We start from the raw sequence: 14,831 nt of genomic DNA, 5'->3' as shown, positions 1-14,831 counted from the left end.
TCCTCTCTGCCCACCTTCTCCTGCTGCCTTTGACTCTAGTCCCATTTGCAGGATCTGGCTCCTCCTTCATTGGTAGATAGCAATTTCTGTCTATTGTAATTTCTTTCCCACCCCCTCCTGATTACATAGCAGCAGCCCTAATAGAAGCAACTACATTAGCTCCTTGTTGCCAACTGCTTTTACAAGAAGCTACACTTTTTGCATTAAGAGTCTGGATGTCTATAGAAGCAGTTAGAAGCAAGGAGCCAACACCATGCAGCATATACTAGTTCTCCCTGGATCACCAATGGTCACAGACCAGAGCTTGGAAACCACTGCTCTACAAAGAATTCGAACAACAGGAAGAATTCCATAAAGGAGATTAGCAAGAAATGCCATCATAAATCAGTTGCAGGTTCACATTTCTAAATAGCAAGTGAAAAAAAAAAATCAATAAGTTAATGCTAGCCTATTCCAGTTTTACATGTCAAAATGTCATCTCAGGATAAACATAATACCAAATAAGCATTCTGCCACAGAATATGTATTTAGATATTAGGCCTGTCAAGCGGTTAAAAAATTAATCATGATTAATCACACTGTTAAACAATAATAGAATACCATTTATTTAAATATTTTTGGATGTTTTCTACATTTTTAAATATACTGATTTCAATTACAATACAAAGTGTACAGTGCTCCTTTACATTTATTTTTGATTACAAGTATTTGCACTGCAAAAAAAACCAAAAGAAATAGTATTTTTCAATCGCACTAAAGTACTTGTTTTAGGTGAATCTCTTTACCACGAAACTTGAACTTTCAAATGTAGAATTATGTAAAAAAAACTGCATTCAAAAATAAAACAACGTAAAATTTTAGACCCTGCATGTCCACTTAGTCCTACTTCTTATTTGGCCAATTGCTCAGACAAACAAGTTTGTTTATATTTGCAGGAGATAATGCTGCCTGCTTCTTGTTTACAACGTCATCTAAAAGTTAGAACAGGCGTTCTCATGGCACTGTTGTAGCCGGTGTTGCAAAATATTTACGTGCCAGTTATGCTAAAGATTCATATGTCCCTTCATGCTTCAACCACCATTCCAGAGGAAAATACGTCCATGCTGATGACAGGTTCTGCTCGATAACAATCCAAAGCAGTGCAGACTGATGCGTGTTCATTTTTATTATTCGAGTCTGATGCCAACAGCAGATGGTTGATTTTCTTTTTTGGTGGTTCAGGTTCTGTAGTTTCCACATCGGAGTGTTGCTCTTTTAAGGCTTCTAAAAGCATGCTCCACACCTCATTCTCTCAGATTTTGGAAGGCACTTCAGATTCTCAAACTTAGGGTCGAGTGCTGTAACTATCTCACACTGGTACCTTTTTTGCGTTTTGTGAAATCTGCAGCGAAAGTGTTCCTAAAATGAACAACTTGTGCTGGATCATCATCAGAGACTGCTATAACATGAAATATATGGCAGAAAACAGGTAAAACAGAGCAGGGGACATACAATTCTCCCCCAAAGGAGTTCAGTCACAAATTTAATTAATGCATTTTTTTTTTAATTGAGCGTCATCAGCATGGAAGCATATCCTTTGGAATGGTGGCTGAAGCATGAAGGGGCATATGAATGTTTAGCATATCTGGCACGTAAATACCTTGCAGTGCCAGCTACAAAAGTGCCATGCAAATGTCTGTTTTCACTTTCTGGTGACACTGTAAATAAGAAGCGGGCAGCATTATCTCCTGTAAATGTAAATAAACTTGTTTGTCTTAACGATTGGATGAACAAGTAGGACTGAGTAAACTTGTAGGCTCTGAAGTTTTACATTGTTTTGTTTTTGAGTGCAGTTATATAACAAAAAAAAAATCTAAATTTGTAATTGCACTTTCATGACAAAGAGATTGCACTACAGTACTTGTATGAGTGAATTGCAAAATACTACACCTCTACCCCAATATAATGCGACCCAATATAACACGAATTCAGATACAACGCGGTAAAGGAGTGCTCCAGGAGGGGGGGAGGACGGGGCTGCGCACTCCGGTGGATCAAAGCAAGTTCGATACAACGCGGTTTCACCTATAACGCGATAAGATATTTTGGCTCCCAAGGACAGCGTTATATCGAGGTAGAGGTATGTATTTTATCATTTTTAAGGTGCAAATATTTGTAATAAAAATTTTACACTTATTTCAATTACAAGACAGAATACAATATATATGAAAATGTAGAAAAACATCAAAAATATTTAATAAATTTTAATTGGTATTCTATTGTTTAACAGTGCAGTTAAAATTGCGATTCATGTTTTTAATCGCGATTATTTTTTCTAGTTAAATCGCTTGAGTTAACTGCGATTAATCGACAGCCCTATTAAATATCTTTTTTTCCAGTTCCAGATTAGTTCTGATTTCAAAGTTTAATTTTAAATCGAGGGTGTTCAAATACTCAGCTGTTTGTTGTCTGTGTTCTCGTTGAAACAAGATAAATTAAAATGTTCTATCTGCAACTAAATACTCTCATGCTGCTTTGATGTTTTTATTCTGGGAAAAAATAGGTCAAAACCGATCAAGCACCTACATTTTTTCTGCTTATGGACAGCATTACTCTCCAAAGAGATGCAAAAATCTGGTTGAAAGCTTTCAAAATAAATTAACATATAAAATTATTTTCATAACTGGAAGTAGACCAACTTTATTTTAAACAGGAATCATCTCAGTTTTCAGCTTTTGTGAATTTTTACAGAAGGCAATTATTCTTAAGTAATTACAGGTCAGACATAATTGCAGGTAGTTGAATGACAAATGTTTCTGGCTGGTCTGTTGGCTAGATGAAGGCAAAAGGGCACGAACACAGCGAATATATTTATGTAAAGGGAAGTTGGGTCAAAGTACACTGTGTTACAAAAATGTTACCTATATGAAATGGGTAGAATTATATAACCTAGAAGTTGTTTTTTTCCAGATTTACCACTTTAATACTGATACATTTATAACTAAATAGCTGTTTTTAAACTCCTCCTATTGCCTCTGTGTCAATCAGTATTTCAAGTGCTGCAGTCACACTTCTGATAATACTGATGGCATTAAAGGGAATACATTTTGCACTTGAAAATTTAATTTGTTTGCAATTACCTCTATTTAAATTTGGTGGAATGTGCCCAGAAGTATCCCCATACAAAACCTGGGAAGTAAACGTGATTGACAATAGGAGTTGGGCAGAAGACACTCAGATTTCAGCATTAAGAATTTTTCTTTCATATGCAGAACCAAAAATGGAACCGGTTTCCAATGGTATTGGCCAGGCAAGGTGGACAGGTGGAAAATGTCTGAACTGATTGCAGACTCACTCTTTTTGCTCAGAGATTTTTTCATATGACAAGCTATATTTTTTTAAAATATCATATAATATGCCTGACACATATCCTCTCTTTAAGTATGATCAAATCACAAAGCTAATACTGATCACGGAAGCCTTAGAATCATTCTGAAAAGGTATCAGATTTTCTAAAAAAGCCAAACAAACAGGAAGGGGTGAAACAACTTAAGTTCTTTGCAAATAAAATTTAGGAATTCTAATTAAATCTAAAATATGTCAAATCTTCACTTATATACCATCACTTCCATAACTGCATTGTTGTTATCAAGGGGAAACTGGGTAATTTAGCAGCTGGGTTGGTCTCTGCAATTACAAGTTGGGAGAAAGCTGGTTCCTTTGCAGTGACCAGACCAGATGATATGAAACTAGTTGTAGCCAGCTGGGCATAAGCTTCTATTTAGAGAGTCTTTAGCCTGTACTCCTTGAAACTGGCTCAAATATCAAGTGCACAAACTCACACAGGGAACACCTACTCACAGTGTGCCCCTCGCTCCTCCTCATGACACCAGAGACTTTTGTTGTGTTGGTTCACAAGGAGCATTTTACTGGAGTTGCACAACCATAATGAATGCAAAACTAAGATCCCAATATAAAATATAAAATTTTAAAAATCTGTTTTAAACTAAGAATTACATATTACAACTAGTAAGTAAGAAATGAGAAAGGATTCATGAGGAAGAGGTTTTTAATAGGCTACAAAGGTCACTAGTTAAAATCAAGAAAAAGATAAGAAAGTTATTAACAAACAACCATCTAAAAACTACTCAGAGCATGGTGCTTCTCTACTGAAGACAGAAATGGAACACCCAGCTAGATATAAGCTACTCTGAGAACATATCTATATCCATCTGCTGGTACAAATGTCAAAACCCATTTAATGAGCTCAATTTTTTTTCTTGTGTTTTTAACATGATAGAGGATTTAATCTTTTTTGTTTAACAGAAATTATGTTCTACACCTGAGAGACCAGGAACATCCTAGATTTCACACAGGTTTGGGTATATTTTGTTGGGTAAGTAACATCACAAAGTTAGCGAAGAAAACAAAAATGTGTTACCATGCTAGACACAAACATAAATGCTCCTTTTTATTTAAAATAAATAAATAAAAAAATGTTTTAGACAACTATTCTCATGAAATTATAACAAATCTAAGGATGGCCAAATTTTCAAACTAAGCAGCCCTCTAATTTTTTCTTCTGCATTTTCTCCTTTGTTTCAAATGCAGAAAATTGCAGGAGAAACAAAGTTAAAACAATTAAAGTCAGTTCAACATTTACTTCAACAGCAGCAGCAGCAGCATCTGGAAACCAAACAGAAAGATTAAATGGGACATTCCTATTATTTCATTAAGACATCTTTTTTAAGTGTGAACTTACTCTGCTCATAGAATCAAAACATTTTCTGACTAATGATTCCACATCATTAGGTCTATCTTGAACATTTATCCAGTCCAACAGAGACACATTGAAGGAAGGCAGATCACTCTCGTTAAGCTCTTCTGAAGTTTTACTGTTCTCAACAGTAATGTTTTGACTGGATTCCCTATTTTCTTTGACATTTCCAGGATCTGTGCTGTCCAGGGCTGAATGTTCCACAGACTTGCAAAATGAGGCTAAAAGTGATTTATTGTGCACTCTAGGTATATCAGAAGAAAGCACCAGTTCAGCAGACTTCTCATCTTCAGTTTCTTCACTTTCTGCCCCTCCATGCCCAACAGAAGAATCCAATCTTCCTAAACACTCTCTGTAACTATGTCTGGTTAGGCACTCCAGCAGTGGGATCTTGGACATTATAGAAACAGCTGTCCCCAAGCTTTAAAATAAAGGACAAACAAAACATCTATCAAGAAACTAATCTTACAAAAAGTTTAAGGTAGACAATTTTTTGTTGCAGATTTTTAATTTTTTGGTGCAGAATTTCCCCCAGGAGTAAGCTTTTAAGAAAGCTATAGGGAATGAATGTTCTAATGTATTAAGTTACCTACTGTATGATACCAAATACAACAAAAGTAGTACAAATGTACAGAATTCAGAACTTCTACTGGTTTACTAAGAATTAATTGTGGAAATATAAAATCATAAAAACTTATTTTTAAATGCAGTGATTGTGTGGAGCACTTTCTTATTGAAGAGTCTAACAGCAAACCTACTGTGTGAGTTTCAGCTTAATATCATCTATGGACTGCAGATAGTTTGAATATGCATTTTCAAACTTGAAAAGCAGCTTTTGATAAGAATATGTGCAATCTTCCAAATTGGCCATTATGGCAGCCCAGCCTTGGTGCTGAAGATGTTCATCATGGACCAGACCTTCACAAAAGGAACAAAGCTTCTTTGCAACCTCATACATTTCCTATGCCAAAAAAAAAAAAAAAAGAAAAAAAAGTAAATTAAACAGAATTAAGTTATCAATCTAAACCTGTACTCAATGCAGTAATGCATTCAATGCAGTACACAAATGTTTATCATACTTCACAAAAACAATGGACTGTGACACCTAACAGAAAATTAAACACTGAAAGCATAAAAGGAAGTGTTTAAATATGAACAGTTGTTTGGCCCTCATCCCTAAAAACATTTACTGAAAGTAATACAAACTTCCTTTACATTTATTTTATTTTTTTTAACAAAAATTGTATTAGATGACAGAAACTCAGTTTACTCAAGACTTTTTACTGAATGTCATATTAATCCAAAAGAAAGCAAGACAGTCCTGGCCCCAGAAACCTACAACATAAATTAGTCAATACTGTTCCAACAAGAAATCAGATCAAATATCAAAGCAGTGTACATTATCACTTTTTATGCACATATGTATTATGCTATATATTTTTTGGAGTATGGAGTTTGCAGAAGAGGCAAACTCAGGAGGAAAAACATTTTGATGAAGAAGTGGTTATCTGGCTCATAACAAAGGGTAGGAAATCTAAATGTAAAGAGGCAGCTTGGAAAATAGTACAGCAAGGAGGAGGGCAGGTTGGAAGATGTGTAGGAGGTGAGGAAATTAATCAAAGGAAGATTTAAATTATGGTAATTTTTAACAAACCATGTGCAATGTGAGTAGCAATGAAAAGTGCCCACAATGCAACTGGTGAACATCACAAATTTATTTCACATGTCATTTAACAGCCATCAAGAGTTTTGTTATCATCAATCCAAGGTACAGCTGAATCGGACATTAAAAACTCCACATCCTATTAACAATGTACTGAAATACTGCCCCTTTACAACTTGTTTTGTTTTGCTTTTCAAGTTTAAAAACTGCAAATTTTCCTATTGTAATGGTGTAAACAGGAAATGTACTAATTTACAGCTAACAGTTTAGAAAGCAAAAAGTATTTAAATTTAGGAAGATAATTACATTATAGAAGGGAAGATAACTAAAAGGAAGTCTTTTGGCTTTCACCCCAATCTTTACATACCTTTGAAGTTGCATATTCTGTTAAGAAATGTCCTCCTGATTATACTTATGTGTTTGGTTTTAATATCAACCTCTCTACCTATGAAAAAAGAAAGGAAAGAAAACAGTAATACTTATTGTAGATTCCACACTTAACTAAGCGGTGACTGCACATCATCCACGGTCAACTGTACACATGTACAGCTTTGTGTGTGGAAGCTAGAATAAGATTGATTTTCTTTTTTTAAAAAAGTTATTCAAATATGGTGAGATCAATATTAAAACCCAAACACATAAGCATTCTTCAGAATACATTTGCTACTGAGTGTGTGATGATGTAGTACATTAAATTCTGGGCCAAAATGTTAGGCATTTTATTCTAGAAAGATAATCTACCATTGTTTAGCTCCCAAATTTTAAGTTACTTAGGCATTGTTGCGCTCAGCGCTGTAACACCTGCTTTAGAAGCCTAATCTCATTTTCAAAAGCCTGACTCTCGGTGATGGTCAATCAGATCTTGGCTCCTAATTTCCTAAATTCCTTTTGAAAATGAGACAGGCCCCTAAATCAGTCAGGTGTTGTAACACTCAGAGCTTCAAAACCTAAACATTTTTAAACATGTAGGCCTCTCAGAAAATGTTATAATTGATTTTAAAACATGGTGCAACTTTTCAGATCCCACTTCAAGTCTCTAGCAACATGACAATATTCCACTACATCCAACTTAACAACCTTTGGAACATTGCTATCTTCCAAACTATTGGCAAAATGAATTCTTGGGTAGCACCTGTGTTTATAAAGCTGTGTATTTATACAGTCTTCAGGAAAACCTGAAGATTTCACAGTAAAGTCTCGCAAACACTTAAAAGAAAACACTTCACCAGATATATAAAAAAAAAAACATATTTTGGGATACATTCTTAAATTTGTTTCTGTACACCAGAAACTTGAGGAGTTGTCCAATAGGCTGGAATTGCTGCTACTCTGTTGTCATACTAAGCCACTGGAAGAGGGAATAGTTTACCCCATACTGTACATTACTCCTAAGGGAATTCTGCACCACTGCACAATGCAGAATTTTGCAAAAATTAACATTGTGCATGCAGAATTTCCTTTCCCCCACAGAAATGAGCTGCAGTGCTGCTAGGCACCACTAGGTGCCACTGGATTCAGCAGAGCCCAGCTTGCACATACAAGACACTGCTGCGGGGAGGGAGAAGGAGCTTGAGGGTTCCTGGCAGCTGCAGTTTCCAAAATGCCCTGAGGGAAGGAGAGGGAACAGGAAAGACCATAAAAGCCTGTGACCAAGCATCAGGCTGTTTCTCCCTCTAGATCCCTAGGCTCTGGGGGGAGGGAGGGAAGTGGGGAGAATGGTTGTCTGGGAAAGGGGGGAGCCGTGGCTGGGCTCTGGGAGGGGATGGGGTGCAGGTATATTGGCTGGGAGGAGCTCCGCAGGTGCGCTCTGGGGGGAAGGGATTGCGGGTATCTTCCCCCCTCCCCCCACCATCCCACCCCGGCTGGCCTCTTAGGGGGAGGCGGTGGAAGGGGGCAGATAAACAGGAACTGGGTTGTCATAGGGGTTTCTTTAAATCTCTACTCCTGGGGGAATTTTTGTATGTGTCTGTATTGTTACAGACATACTTGCTGACAGACATTTTTAAATAAATTATCAAAATAATTGAAACTAGAGTGATTAAGTAGTGTTATTTTGACAAATTACATTTGCATAATGTTGATTTTTTTTGGTGCTGAATGCCCCAAGGAGTATTTATATATGAAAGAATGTAAGAGGACTAAAAACAAGCTACCAAGATAGCAAAGTGCCCCACTGTGTTCACTGTAGGGTAAGCATGTATAAAGAAAGCATTTACCTTCTGACACCACCCAGTTATATTCCTCTTTTCACCACAAAAAAATACCATCAAGATGTTTAATAAAGAAAAGTGAGAGCATGTACAAAGATCCATAAGATTTCAAGGGTGCCTAAACCAAACACCTGCAAAACGAGAATTTGACATTCACAAACAGATTTACAGAGCAATTCCTTCAACTGAATACCATGGCATGGTACATTGAAGGTACATGCTGAGAAGTCTAAAATCAGTTAAGACTATTTGCCAAGCAATTGGGTTTCCCCCCATCAACTTGATGACCATCTGAGCAAGAAGACTTCTCTCTATTCAGGAAAAAAGATTTGATGCCTCCCACATTCCATTACTCCAGATATTCCTCTGTTTATAACAATAGTGGATAGTTCTTTTATCCCATGAGAGACCACTAGAGATCAAAGACTATTCTAGCTCTGTTGGAATGTCAAAAAGGGGTTATGTGTTGGGGCTGTGCCCTGAGTTAGTTTCTGACATTTTGTTCCCCAGCTAGCTCTAACCTTCTCCAGAGCCCATGCACTGGAAGCACTACAGTCTTCCCTCTCCATGAAAGCCTTCCTTTCCTGGTAGTGGATTACCACCCAAAAGACTCTGTAAATAGAAAATTAATTCATGCAAAACTCCACCTCACTATTGGGTATATTTTGCTCCAAGAACTGAACTTTCCTATTGACTGTGCCTCCTTGCACCTGACTCACCATCCAACTCTGCTTCTTTTCCCCATCTTTCCTCTACTATTGAACATTCTTGTCCTCATCTTTTCCTCAATTCTTTCGTATAAGCCCTCCCATATTCAACATTAGAAATAAAGCAATTTAGTATGCAAAAAATAGAACAGATAAAGAAAAATCAAAAATTTTAATCACAACATCCAGAACTGACAAGAAAACTACCTGATACAACTCAATTTACATGATGCCTTCAGAGTCCTATACCGATCCCCTCCCTTTTTTATCTATATACTGTTTCTTAGAAATTGTAAGACATTCAGAGCAGGGACCATGGTTTACATGTCTGTATGGCGAGATGAATGCAGGTGGTCAATGAATAATCTTGCCCCACCATCTCGCATCTACATCTCTGTTGACAACTATTCCAGGCTCAAGATGATTTAAGTAAATTCAAAAAACTCTTTAGAGGGACCTCACACTCCATACGTGATTTACAAAAGTTGAGATTCTTGATAAAAGTGGAAAAGGTGTGGGAAAACAAAGGGAAAAGATCCAGAAACAGTCCCACGACACAATGGAAATACCCCTCAACAGATTTTGAGACGGCAAGGAGCATGCATCGTATTACTATGTCTCCCTGAGAGGACAATACATTGCACTAAAGTACTTTGAAATGATCTAATAGAAGACACACAGAAGTGAATATGTATATCCCAATTTTAGATACAAAACAGGTTCTAAGACACATCTAACTGAAATCTATACATTCGGTGGTAGAGCACAGGAACAGAATCTCTGACTCCCAGTCTCCTGCTCTGTCCATTAGTCACTGGTGAGAGCTCCAGGAAAGCCTGAGAATGAATATCCTCTACACATTTCATGAGCAATACATTTTTGTAGGGTTTCTGCAAAGGGCTCTAGACTTAGCCAACTGATTGGCTGGAGAAAAGCATGAGGCAGAGCCCTGAAAAAAGGGAGGGCTAGCCAAAATCACTTCTCTCAGAAGCAGCCATCCTATTTTTTGTAGTGAAGGTCCTGAGCTTGTGGTACGCTTCCCCTAGCAAGTGTTTCCTTCAGAGATCTGTCTGAGCATCTCTTACAAGTCAGGGAGAAAAGTTCTGCTAAAATTGGTTGTCTGCTAGTCTGCCAGCATAATCACCTGACATAGATATATCATGATGCTTATGTTGCCTCACATTCCATTAGAAAGCCTCTTACATCTCTCATTTGTGAAACTGCTCAAGTGAGAGTAAGCAAACATCTGAAACATGTGGGATGATATACAAGACAGTAGTACTAACTCCATCTGCTGACTGGATAAAGTTGTCCCAGAGTATCTCAAATGAGGGGAAAACTTAAAATAGTGGATTCATATAAAAATGATTCTTGCCAGGTCTTAGTAAAATAAGGAATAGCAAATACTTAGTGTGCTGGTAAGGAAAGAACGGGATAGCTTATGCCTGACTAGGAAACATGACAATCTTTATATACTTACTACTTCTTCTCTCATTACCAAGTCCACTATTCTTTTTATGGATTGCCCTCTATTGTGCAGACCTAGAGGCAAGACCCTCCAATCAGTAACTAGGATACTATATGGTTTCACCCATCTTAGAATCCAGTGATTTTTTTTTCTTCAAGAATTCAGGTGATCCTCAGTCCTATTCTGTCTGCAGATCTAGTTTCCCCTCGGATCTCCTAATTTGCCATAAAAATTACCTTTTCTATATCTGCCTTGAGTCCTTTCTGGGCCTTAAAATTGTCTTTTTTTTCCCCCCTTTTCTTTTTTCTTTGTTAAACTCCTTTTGCTTTTATATGCCACCTTGCAATCAATTCTGCCATCTTATCCAACACACACACATACACACACGTGTTCCCCAAAGAAAGAAGATATTCAACATTTATTTTGAGGTTTTTTTATAGTGCTCATTTTAGTACACTAAGAATCCTCTACAAATTGAGGCAAAACAAAGGAAGAGAAGTGAAAGGGAGCTTAGTCTACCCTCTACTTGATACTGAAATATTCTAGTGGCATCACAGTAATTTTAGACATTAAAAGGCTCAAAAATTATTCAAAGTCAAAACTAAAGATGGAGACCATACATATTTGCTCCAATATCCCCCCAGAACTCTCCCTCCAGATCTCAGAAAAATCATGTCTGGCACAGTCACATTCAGCCATCACACAGGAGGTTCTGTTGCTTTTCCTAAAGCCAAGATGGTTACCAGAAAAGCACTCTCCCTCTGGTGACTGAAGAATCAAAACTCAAGAAAGTCCAGCTGATCAAGAAACACCTTATGCCATTTCAAACCATTTAGGACCAAGGCTGAGCACAGGCCTTCATGGCCAAAAGAGCTGTTAAACAACCTTTCTCCCTTAATCAAGTCCTCTCTCTACAGGTAACAGCAAAGTCCTAGTGCACAAATGCACAGCCCTGGTCAGCATTATGGGTGATCCAACAAAATAGTAAGAACTTTTGCCTTGAAGATAGACACGTGCAGGGTGCAGGGCTCCCAGTGAAACCAGGAGGCACCGAAGAATCTTGATTATTTACCCTGTGCCAGGGAGTACCTCCTTAGGGAACATTGGAGGTTTCTTTAGAAAGGCAAAGCAATTGACAGGCATGCTGCATTGCCTTGGGCCCCTTCCTTACTACAGAGGAAAATGAACAGATTTTAAAGCCAGAAGGGAATGTGGTCATCTAATCTGACCTCCTGCAAAATGCAGACAAAAGAGCAGCATCCAATAATTTCTTCATGAAGCCCCTAACTTCTGTTTGAACTACAGAATATATTTTACAAAGATATCCAGTCTTGACTTCATGACTGAAAGTGATTGAGAATCCAACTCATTCCCAGGTAAATTGTTCCAGTGGTTAAGCAGACTGTTAAAAGTGTTCCTTCTTTCTAATCTAAATTTGTCTTGCTTTAACTTCCAAACATTGGAACTTATTATTCCTTTTTCAGCAATGTTAAAAAAAAACATCTATCAGATCTCTTCCCCACATATATACTTGTAAACCATGATCAAATTAGCTCTTAACCTTCTCTTAGATAAACTAAATAGATGTGGCTTCTTTAGTCACTCTCTGTAAGGCATATTTTCTAGATATCAAATCATTCTTGTAGTTCTTTTCTAAAACCTTTCCACATTGTCAACATCCTTTTTGAAGTGTGAACACCAAAACTGGACACTGTATCCCAGGAGTGGTCTCACTAATGCCACATACAGAGGTAATGCAGAAGGAAAAGCTCTATTTGGAAATCCAGCTTTCATATCAATGGTAAATTACAGGAGGCTGTCACGGATTACAGAATTTAGATGTTACTTTTGCACCTCAGAACCAACCCTATACTTTAGGGTTCTTTTCAACAGTCATGCTGAACCCTTAATTTTATTTACTACGTGTGCAAGAAAAAATGCAAGTTACAAAACCAGCATTATTTAATCCCTTTCTTACATGAAGATGTTAGCGTTACAACATAAATTCTCAGCTGATTTGAAAAGATGTGACATTTGTCAGATCAGTTTCTCCAAATACAACCTTTGTATTGTATACAGAAAAATGTAAACAGATAAGAGAAGACTAGACATTTTTGGTCAACACTTAGCAGGAAGACAAGGTGTCTGCACATACACTAAATTTACCTGTAGTTTATTACAAGTAGTGGTCAAGAGGTCAGATAATGGTAGTTCAGATTTTCTTCCAGTGGAGAACGTCAGGCTGTCTTCTTGTGACCACTGTTGAATAAGGCACTGAGGAGAGACCATGCTAGGAAAAGCCACTTCTTCCTTCTCCTATGGAGAAAGAATCCTGGAATCCCTTTGGTAGCAAAAGATCATTGTGAAGCCAAGGAGATAGTCTGATATTCTGATGTCTAGGCAATTTGAATGTCCTGGCTAACGTTTGTTCTTAGTTCTTCTACTGCAGTTGGCTAATGCTGATGCCATCTGTCTGGGAGTCTAGCCCAAAATGATCACTTGCAACATCACAACCTAGGAACTTTCTTAACAGTCTGGCTACTTGCAGAGTAAAGCTCTGTAGAAATGTTGTTTCCAAGCCAGGTGACTCAAGACCTCTTCACCGTTTGCAAACCATTTACCAGAAGAACTTATGATTAAGTGGGAAAGGTATGACTGTAATGCAATCAAGTCCACCTGGACTCCAGTACAAAAAACATTTACTACTTTCTTCACCTTTGGCTGTAACTTGAAGAACAACTCTAAGTGGGTTCACTTTAGCCTAGATCACGCTATCTAAAGGCAGACTAGGATCACTGCAGCGCCTTTTTGTCAGGTTCATTTGGGACTTGACAATTAAAAAAATCTCCAATAAAATCCCCGCATGTCATGGCTTATAAGCGTGATCCTATCATAGGCAATGAAAGTTCCTTATGAGCAACTTGGTAACTCTGAGATCAAATTGCTTACATGGAAGGTTGTTTTCCTAGATACAGTGATTACAGCTCAGAGTTAGTTAACTTCAAGCTCTAGTAACCAATCCATTTTATACCAAGTTATACAAGGATAAGGTGATGCCACAACTCTTCGAATTCCTATCCAAGATGGTATGATGTAATGCCGCCTCAAATGAAACTATTGTCCTCCAAATATTTTCCCCCTACTCCTGCGTTCCACTTCCAAGCTCTTCTCTTTACACTCAATGTTCCAAGGTCTTTGGGGTTTAACTTAAACAACATTAAAACATAAGAAGATCCCTTCAACTTTGTATTTAATTTAACACCAATTCCTTAAGTAATGATGTCAACAGAAAGATTGTGTCTATTCTGCTGATCATATTTTACATTTCTATGATCTGACTGGCTTGAAGCTAGAAGAGCACATCAGAGTTCAATCCATGACAGAGCAACTTCTTTTGCATTCTTTCCTAGCCATCAACTCCCTTCAGAGGTTGGAGAGGATTCTTTCGATGTGGTGTTTTATCTTCCACTTTTGACGTTCCTTTGTTCCAATTTGAGGCATTCCCCCATCCCCTTTTTTATTTTTATTTTAAGATTGGTTACTGTGGAGCCTTTGCATCCTGATAAAGGCAGGAAGTGACTGGGAGGTTCCAATGATGGCAGTTAAGACATACCAGAGCAGAAGTAGCTCACGCTCCTACTCCTCTCTCATATGCTAGGGAATTCAGAACCCGAAGTGTGAATCCTGAAGTCTAGTATTTTCACAAAAACTGAGTAGGAGGGTAAGCAATTTTCCATTTCTGGGGGCTGATATCTAAATGGAAGCAGCAAGAGAGGTCATAATAAGAACCTTGAACTACAACTTATGAGGCCAAAGGGGTTCTATTAGAGTATCTGTACTTTTTCCAATCTGATATTTTGCACTGCAGTGGAGATTAAAGGATTCAGTAAAGACAGAACAGAGAAGATCCATTCAGCCAAAATTAAGAAAGGTCCACTACGTCCTGATTTGTGTGTCTAGAAAAGAGTAGTTTTCATGCTCTCTTTGGAAGCAAAAATAAGTCTGTAAAGCTAAATTATACCAGGCT

At 37.5% G+C, this 14,831-nt stretch overlaps 1 protein-coding gene across 3 annotated transcripts in view; it reads right to left on the bottom strand.

Annotated features, from left to right (window-relative positions):
• RB1CC1 (RB1 inducible coiled-coil 1) overlaps window positions 1–14,831 on the bottom strand; it is a 191,624-nt gene that overhangs the window by 115,865 nt on the left and 60,928 nt on the right. For 2 of the 3 annotated variants that reach the window (XM_054018330.1, XM_054018331.1), the window contains exons 6-7: window positions 5,515–5,717; window positions 4,742–5,177 (exon numbers count right to left, since the gene is read on the bottom strand). In XM_054018330.1, the coding sequence (XP_053874305.1) occupies window positions 4,742–5,177; window positions 5,515–5,717 (639 nt within the window). Of the gene's footprint in view, window positions 1–4,741; window positions 5,178–5,514; window positions 5,718–6,786; window positions 6,849–14,831 lie in introns of those variants that run through there. The other variant, XM_054018332.1, reaches the window with a different exon arrangement.

The sequence above is a fragment of the Malaclemys terrapin genome, chromosome 2 (assembly GCF_027887155.1).
Source record: "Malaclemys terrapin pileata isolate rMalTer1 chromosome 2, rMalTer1.hap1, whole genome shotgun sequence".
Classification (NCBI taxonomy): domain Eukaryota; kingdom Metazoa; phylum Chordata; order Testudines; family Emydidae; genus Malaclemys; species Malaclemys terrapin.
Note: the sequence above shows the minus strand (reverse complement) of the source record. Positions and strands in the feature narration are given on the sequence as shown.